The sequence below is a fragment of the Nomascus leucogenys genome, chromosome 8, assembly GCF_006542625.1.
Source record: "Nomascus leucogenys isolate Asia chromosome 8, Asia_NLE_v1, whole genome shotgun sequence".
In the NCBI taxonomy this organism is placed as follows: domain Eukaryota; kingdom Metazoa; phylum Chordata; class Mammalia; order Primates; family Hylobatidae; genus Nomascus; species Nomascus leucogenys.
The window spans coordinates 81,316,481-81,325,216 of record NC_044388.1 but is presented as its reverse complement, the minus strand read 5'-3'; the positions used below and the strand labels follow the sequence as shown (position 1 = coordinate 81,325,216).

The 8,736-nt window shown below is 55.5% G+C and overlaps 1 protein-coding gene across 2 annotated transcripts; it reads right to left on the bottom strand.

The window, feature by feature from the left end:
- Positions 1–1,907: 1,907 nt before the first annotated feature.
- On the bottom strand, positions 1,908–8,315 carry AQP3 (aquaporin 3 (Gill blood group)). Of its 2 annotated transcripts, XM_030817579.1 has the most exons (6): positions 8,150–8,315; positions 4,483–4,609; positions 4,038–4,175; positions 3,568–3,686; positions 3,018–3,235; positions 1,908–2,929 (listed from the first exon to the last, which is right to left on the bottom strand). In XM_030817579.1, exons 1-6 carry the CDS (start codon positions 8,255–8,257, stop codon positions 2,761–2,763), a joined length of 879 nt encoding a protein of 292 aa, XP_030673439.1. In that variant the 5' UTR covers positions 8,258–8,315; the 3' UTR covers positions 1,908–2,760. The 2 variants fall into 2 exon arrangements, with proteins under 2 accessions (XP_030673439.1, XP_030673440.1); XM_030817580.1 differs by lacking the exon at positions 3,018–3,235.
- Between the last annotated feature and the right edge of the window lie 421 nt (positions 8,316–8,736).

Sequence of the window (8,736 nt, the reverse complement as noted above, 5' to 3'; positions counted from 1 at the left end):
TCCGTGGAAGGAATCTGAGGAGGAAGAGGATATTGAATTCAATGACCTTTAAAAAAAACAGCCTTTAGCATCCTCCCTCCATTGCCTCCCCACCCCCATCTCTGGTTCTGCAGGAAAAATCATGAGGTGACATTTATTGAGGATTTACCATCTGCTGGTCACTGTGTTAAGTCCTTTCCATGAATCATCTTCCATTATTTCCTCCTCTCAATATCTCCCAATTCACAGATAAGGGAGGTTCAGGAAAAGAACATGACTACCCCAAGGTCACCCAGCTAGAGAGAGACTCCTTGCTGGGCCAGGGTTTGCCTACCCATTAATTACTGCACCAAAAGTGCTGCCACCACCCTCTAGGCTGACTGGTCAGGGTCAGCAGCAGGATTTGAGAGAAATGGATGACAGAAGGACATGGGGCATGCTGGGAAGTACAGCAAGGTGAGGGCAGCCCAGGTGGGACTGGTGTGGCTGGAATGACCCTCTGCAGCCGTATTCCCCTCCCAAGGTTTGTCCTTTCTCCCCCCAGGGCCTGGGAAGGGGACACTCCCTCTGGCTCAGGTCCCTCCAACATTCCAGACACGCCTCTTGGGAGCTGGGGACAAAGAAGGGATAGAAACCTAAAATGGTATTGCCTTCTACTGCCTTCATCTCCCCAGGCAGATTCTTGGCTGTGTGACCCTGTGTTTGCCACCCGCCCTCTCTGGGCCATGGTCTCATCTGTGAAGGCTGGAGAGCAAAAGCTGGCTTAGCTTCTAAAAACCACAATTCGCCTGCCACACCCAGAGATCCTCTGCCTCCCATGGGGTTCGATCAGAGGAGGGATTTGGTAGGGGATGCCTTCCCTTGTATTGCATGAAGTTTCCCTTGATGAAACTTGAGGAGGGTATGGTAAGGAAGAAGCAAATGAGAAAAGCTTCCTGTTCTCAGGTGTGCTGAGCCCGTTGCTTTTCTGGGCAAGTCAGAGTGCCAGAGTCAATCTTCCAACCCCCTGCCTTACTGGGCACAGAGGTGCCTCTGTAGAAGTGAAGAAAAGACTGAAGAAATGAAGCAGAAGGGGAGATGAGCGTGAACGCAACTGCAGGTCTCGGCACTTAAGACAGATGATTAGAAGATGCTGGAAGGGTGAGGCAGAGCAGGGATGGCTTCCCGGAGGAAGAGGCGTTAAAGCAGATCATGAGGACTTTAATGAGCAAAGATGTGAGTTGAGACTTTGGAGCAAAGTCTGAAGACACAAAAACATAGAAACACATAAAGTAGGCTGCGGGGGATGGAGCCGTGTGAGAGGAGGGGTAGGGTCAGGAGCCGGGTCCTGGAGGTCCTGAACGCCAGATGGGGGGTTGTGGATGGTCTCCAGATGGGCACTTTCAGCAGGGCTTTTGAAGAGATCCCTCTGGTTGCTTTGTGGACTGACTGGGGCAGGCCTGGAGGCAGGGAGGCTGCCAAGGGGGCTGTGGCCAAGGTCTGGGTGGAGGTTATGGAGCCTGAATAGCTGCAGGTTGTGGAGGACAATACAGGTTCCCAGTCTGATGGGTCTCCTCCAGGAACAGGGAACTCACCACCTCCTGGGCAGCAGTTCTCCCCGTTGGGCAGCTCTGCAGCAAGATCTTCCCTGCATGGGGCTCAAGCCTTTCTGGGGTGATGTGTGGGTACAGGGATTGGGAAGAAGGTTCCATTCATTATGCTGGGGGTGCCCATGAGGGTGGAAACTTGGGGAAAAGTTTGGGACCACTGAGTTCAAACTGAGAGGCTTGGTGAAGAGGCTCTCTAACCTCTCTGTATGACCCGCAGGGTAACCTGACCAGATCAGACACTCAGCCGGGCACCCTGGGTCAGTGTGGGCATGCTGAAGCTCCTTAACTGGCCCCAGAAAAGCAGCAGAGCAAGCAGAAAGATATTTGCACAACTGGAGGTTTTAGGCACATATTTATTTTTTTTAATATAAAAGATAAAAGAGTACATTGTTGAGTAGAGGATTAAAGGAGTGACGACCCTTTCTAAAGTGGGGTCTCCCATCCCCAATCCCTAAGACTGTAACATCTGCTACATACATTCAAAACAAAACAAAACAAAAGCAAACATGAAACTTATGACCTGGACTTCACCCCATCCTTCATGCCTGCATTATGACAGAAACGTGTCCCACTGATCCTACTTATGTATATACATCCAGAGCTCCAAACCTGAGCTGTGGCCCTCTCTTCCCAGCCCTACCCACATCCACCCTGCCTCCCAAAAGCCCGTAGAAGCCCCCACTTAGAAAAAAAGGCAGACATACACATACACAGAAACACATATCTATCTGCAGCTCCTCCATGTGGAGCCCCTGAAACATACACACCCTGGAACTTTCCTCTCCCCATGCACAGATGGACAGGCTGCCTTCCCCTGTCTCTGGGCTCCCCCAACAGCCAGAATCCCTTCCGACTGCTCCCTTGCCCTGAGTATATGAAGCCACACACACACACACGTGCACACACATGCACACACACACACACCTGCTGCCCATTCTCTTGCCTTGGGAGACAAAAGGATGTATTGGCCCAAATTCCGGTTCTACCCCAGCTTAGAGGCAGTGGCCTAAGGTGCTATATGGGCAAGGTCCAGTGGAAATCCTGAAGGGGCTGTCTCGTGGGGTGAGGGTAGATAGGGAGCTTCTTAGCCTGAAAGGGTGGATCGTGAAGTGGGCTTCTTGGGAGTGGCCCTTGGACAGTCAGTGGATGCTCAAGGCCAGGGCCCCAGAGTGGGGAGATGGCCCCTGCCCACTCAGATCTGCTCCTTGTGCTTCACATGGGCCAGCTTCACATTCTCTTGCTCCGTGGAGGGTGGGGGCTGCTCCAGGTGGCAGCCGATCATCAGCTGGTACACGAAGACACCCGCAATGGAGCCCAGGAGTGGGGACACGATGGGCACCCACCACCAATGCCGGCCGGTCCTGGGGGACAGACACTCATAGTCAGGGACGTGGCGGGCAGGGCAGAGGAGAGGCAGGCTGGGGTGAGCTGGGTGGGGGCTGTACTCACGTGAAGACTTTAGAGCCCCAGCCCGCAAGGGCTGTAAAAAGCCGGGGGCCAAAGTCCCGGGCAGGGTTGACGGCATAGCCGGAGTTGAAGCCCATGGAGGTGCCAATGACCAGGACCACCAGGCCCACAGTGAAGGCCTCCAGGCCTCGGGGGACGGGGTTGTTGTAGGGGTCAACAATGGCCAGCACACACACGATGAGGGAGGCTGTGCCTATGAACTGGGCAGTGGGGAGAACAGGGTGAGCGGCAGCTCCCTCCCTTTCTCTGACCCCTCCTTCCGTCCCCTGTCTTCCCTCTAGCTCTTAAACTCTTGTCAGCGCCCACCCATGCTCTTCTCCTGAAAGCAATGGTGCTAGGATGTCTGCGTGACAAGAACCCGCTGGAGAGCCGCATGTTTTGTAAGTACCTGCCACCATATTCTGATGCGGTTACCCCACAGATTTGAGAAACCCTGCTACAGTCGAGGAGTCCTGTCCCCCAACCAGCCCATGAGCTACCAAGGCAACTTGGTTCCCTCTCTGCGTTCCCCTCACACGTCCCCAGCCCGTACCTGGTCAAAGAAGCCATTGATCGTATCCAAGTGTCCAGAGGGGTAGGTAGCAAAGATGCCAGCTGTGCCATTGGGGCCCGAAACAAAAAGCTGGTTGTCAGCAAAGCCCCAGATTGCATCTGGTGACAGATTAGACCCAGAGTGAGTCGGGGGAGAGGCCTGAGCCCAGCCTTCCCTCTCAGGTGTGCCCTCCCCACCCTCCCACGAGTTATGGGTAAGTAGCAATACTGCTATATTGCAGCAGGCAGAGGGGGTGACGTGGGGTGGGGTGGAGGGCCTGAGACTCTTGTTATCGCCCAACTTGTTTCTTTCCCCTCATGCCCCCCACCTTGGCCCTGTGCATGAATGAGTGAGTCATGAGCCTGGGGCCTGGGCAGGCCCTAGCCGTCTGTCATCAAAAGGACTGGTGCCAGCAGGTCCTGAACAGAGGGTGGGGGGTAGTGGAGGAGGACAGGGTGGGGAATGCTTACCATAATACAGCCCAAAAACTATTCCAGCACCCAAGAAGGCTCCCAGCGTCTGTGCCAGGGTGTAGATGGGCAGCTTGATCCAGGGCTCACGAGCCAGGAAGCACATGGCAAAGGTCACGGCAGGGTTCAGGTGGGCCCCTGGGCAGAGGGGACATGGGACCTATTAGCTGCAGCCTGCCACAGTCAGGAGGCTAGGGTACCGTGAGAAGGGGTGCAGAGACGGGTTTCTTGCACAGGATGGCGGTTGGTCTATGTAACAGGTCAGCTGATAATCTCTGATTCCAAGGTGAGAGTCGAAGGTTCTAAGTGTCAAGTTTCTTCTCCACCCTCCTTTCCCAAGGGGCCAAAGCAGAGGCCACGGCTGTGACCTGCCCTTAGGAATGCCAGGACACCTAGTGGGAATGTTATTGAGGGCCAAGGGCTGGGGGCAGGGTTAAGGCCTTACCAGAGACCTGGCCAGCGATGAGGATGCCCAGAGTGACAGCAAAGCCAAAGGCCAGGTTGATGGTGAGGAAACCACCGTGGGTGCCCCGGCTGAGCACAACCTGGGCCACGGAGCCACAGCCAAACATCTGTCAGGAAGAAGAACAGGCAGGGAGGGTGAGGACCAGCAACTCTCACTCCAGAAGGAAGGGGTGAAGCCAACAACCTGCCCACCCGCCACCACTGGGAGGACTAGAGGCCCTTCCTGGAACCCAACCCAAACCCCTTCTGCTGCAATTGCACTCTCCAGAAAAAGGACACATGCCTTCCCACCCACACTGTCCCAACTCTAATATGAGAGGGCCCTATGGAAAGGGCTGGAAGCAGGGTCTGCGACTGGGATCCTAGAAGATGACTGAACCATCTTCACTGATTTTCCTTGAATTCCAGCAGGCGTAGGTGTAGGGGAACAGCTTTCACCTTAGCACAAGTTTCTCCGCAGCCCTTCAGGCCTGGACCATAAAGGTGGGAAGCCTCTCACTCATCCCCCAGCTGCCCCAAAGAAAAGCTCATGTAGGCCGGGTGTAGTGGCTCACACTGTAATCCCAGCACTTTGGTAGGCCGAGGTGGGTGGATCACCTGAGGTCAGGAGTTTGAGACCAGCCTGGCCAACATGGCGAAACCCCATTTCTACTAAAAATACAAAAAGTAGCCAGGCGTGGTGGCGGGCGCCTGTAATCCCAGCTACTCGGGAGGCTGAGGCAAGAGAATCACTTGAACACGGGAGGCAGATGTTGCAGTGGGCCAAGATTGCGCCACTGCACTCCAGCCTGGGCAACAGAGCAGGACCCGATCTCAAAAAAAAAAAAAAGTTAAATTAAAAAAAAAAGAGTTAAAAAGAAAAGCTCATGTGGTGGTGGTAGTGGTGGCAATGGGCGGCACAAATAAATAGGAAGGAGACCAGAAGTGAGGTTGAATCCACTTCTCCTGAGTCCAGGATATCAGAGCCCCAGCCCTCACCATGTCCCCCTCAGCAACCTCCCCTTCCTTTACCTGTCCCTGTCCCAGCGTCTCCTCTCTCCACCCATGACCTCTGCTCTCAGGGGTCCAGATTCCCCACTCAGATTTGGAGGTCCTACAGACAGGGATCTGTGTGGCTCCTCTCACTATCCCCAGCCCGGGACCCAGGGCAGTAGAAATGGGGAGATCGGTTCTAAACTTTCTGCCAAAAATGGGGGAACTAAGAGACTAAGAGCCTGGTGTTCTACAAATATAGAACATACTGGAGCCAGCTGTGGTGGCTCACACCTGTAATCCCAGCACTTTGGAGGCTGAGATGGGAGGATCTTGAATCCAGGAGTTTGAGACCAGCCTGGGCAACATAGTGAGACCTTGTCTCTATTTAAAAAAGAAAAAGAATGTACTATGTCTGTTCCCCTTGTTCAAGCCTGAAAATACTTCTGCAGCAGCTGTAAAGAATTGTTGCCCTGAGCCCCCTGAGTGTCCCTCAAAGCTGCTCCAATGCCTTCCCCTGGTCTCCGCTCCCACCTGCCCATAACTAAAGGTTTTATGCCCACAGAGCAGGCAGTTTCCAGGACCTGTGCTACAGGCCCTGTTTATTCTGACGGGTCAGTGCATGTTGCACTGGATGGTTAAGCATTTTGATTATCATCCCAGAAAGACCAAGAGATAACAGAGAAGCCAGCAGCAATGACATGGGGCAAAGGTGTGCAGGCAGGTGAGAGCAAAGATCAGAGACTGCAGGTGTATGTGTGAGGAGGGGTGGTGGGAGACAGGTACGTGAGGGTCTGAGGCACCCTGCCCTACTTAGGAGGCCCTGGCCGCAGCTCCTTGCCTGCCAAAGGCTCGGACCTGGCTCCACCCCAGGAGGCCTCGGAGGGAGGAGCTGTCAGAGCCAGTTCCACCACCTTGGGGCTAATCTTCCTCTTCCTCCCCCACCCCCTTCCCTGAGTTCTTGGCCAGCACCACCCCCTGCCCTCACACCAGGTATCTCAGAGAAAGGGGCTTTCCTCACCCCAAAGCCAACCCTGATTCTGCCACTGCAGGCCTAGGCTCCCAACACACAGGTATGCAGGCAGGCACTCACCCACTACAAAGGGACCCCCAGGCCTGCCCCTCCAGTTCATGCAGTCCTTGAAGTTCTGCTTCTCACTGATACCCAATACCTCACATCCATCTGAGCCTGCAACCCTTCCCCCACAAATTTAACACCCTTCTTTTGTGGTCTGGGATAAGCCTGATGATCCTGGGGCTCAGTGGGAGGACTAACGGCTCCTTTGTGAGAGAGTGAACTGAGACTTGGGAGGGAATGAGGAGGCCCCTCTAGGAAAATAGAAGACATCATCCTCCCCTGGCCTGGCTGCTCTAAAACAGGTAGCTGGACTCAGGACTCCGATAGGAGTGGGGGCTCCGAGGCAGGACAGTGATAAAGGCCACCTCCCATTGCCTTCTTGGCACAGGAAAGAGGGGCTAGGGCTGGCTGATAGGACGACTAATCTTATGGGAGGCTGTGGATAAAATGCCCCCTGTGGCTTCCCCACTTCCTATTCTTGGAAGCCAGAAGTGGATTTCAGCCCTCCTCTGCCCACAGATCCTGATCCTCAACCATTTGGGGATCCCTACTTGCCCTTAGTTAAGCTTCCTAGGCCACAGTGGGCCAGCTGGTCTGTACTACCTAGGGCTGGGGCAGGAACGGAGTAACCCACCCACTGCAATGTAGCAACTGAACCCAGAGGAAAACAGGTGTAACCACATGAGCGGCTGAAAATCAGAGAGTAACTGGGACAGGAAATAGAACCACAACTGGTGGGTCTGCCAGACCTAAGAAGTGCAAACAGAGTCACCCAGAACAAAACCAGGGTGAAACTGGTGTAACCAAGGAGTAACTAGGACTGAGGAGTAACTCAGGCAGGGAAATACTCACTCAGAGAACCCACAGAGTAACCAAGAGACCCGAGAATAACCAGAATGCTTGTCGTCTTCTGCACAGACGCTGACAGCATCTGTCTGGATAACAGGGCCTGGGAGTCGCTCAGCACCAGGGGAGCAACTTTAGACACGCGTCTTCTGTGCCCGGGCCTAGCTTCCTCCCACCCTTCTACCGTCAGAATCTGCCTCCCTTCCCACTTCGCTGTTTGCAGCCCATGTGGCCTGCGCCCTCTGCCCCCGCTCGTGCAAACTGTCCTCACTCACTGCAACTTTTGGACTTTTTGAGGCTTAATTATTCATTAGAGGCCAGACACCCAGGACCCAAATAACCTAATAATGGCTCATTTGCCTCCGCCCCCTCCCCTACATCTGGGGGCTGGGATTCTGGGAAACTGGAGGGCTGTGGGAGGCAGGGGAAGTAGCTGGCGGTCCCAGACTGCAAGCGTGACCGCTGCCCCCAGCCTGTGGGCTGAGTCACTTGTGGGAGGGTAAACGATCGGCACTCACTGGGGAGTAACAGCTGTCATTCTGGCAAGAGTCGGAGCTGTCAGAGAGGGGGTTAGAACCGTGGGGAAGAGGACTTTGGAAGTCAGCTTGATCCTCCGCGGTTAAGCGTGGGGGGTCAGAGCTGGGGAGGTGGGTCCAGGCTACCTTGGAAAACACAGCCCCTTCGGGGAAGTGAGAGTTTGAGGAGTGCAAGGGCTGGAAAGAAAAGGGCTTCCCCGGCTCCCTCCACTCACCACGAGGATGAGGGTCCCCAGGCACTCGGCCAGCGCCTGTCGGAGCAGCCGGTAGCGGATGTGGAGCATCTCCCCGCAGCGGGACACCAGCTCCTTCTGTCGACCCATGGCGGGGCAGGCGGCGGCGCTGTCGGGCGGGCAGGGGTGGCGGGAGGCGGCGGGCGCAGCGAGCAGCGGCCTCCAGCGCTGGTTGCTCCCTTTATAGGAGCGCGGGAGACACGGGCCCCGCCCGCCTTGCAGCCCCGCCCTGCAGTCCCGGAGCCGCCCCACCTCGGCTGGGAGGCTGGTGCGGACGCCGGGTGGAGGGAGCTGCGGGCATGGAGTGTGAGGAACTTTGAGGGACGGGTGGCCTTTGGAGGGCGCTTAGGGGAGGGGAAGTCATGGGTGCTGAGAGACTTAGGCAGATCTGAGAGCCAATGGTGGGATTACAGGCAGGGTTCAGGGCCATGGCTGGAGAGGATGCAGCTGTCACAGAGACCACCTGGGCCCTGTGATCACCCCACTTCCTTGGGGGCAGGAGGAGACCTGTCAGAAAGAAACTGGCCGCATCTCTCCAGGATGACTGGACCCAACAGGTCCTCAGTTCG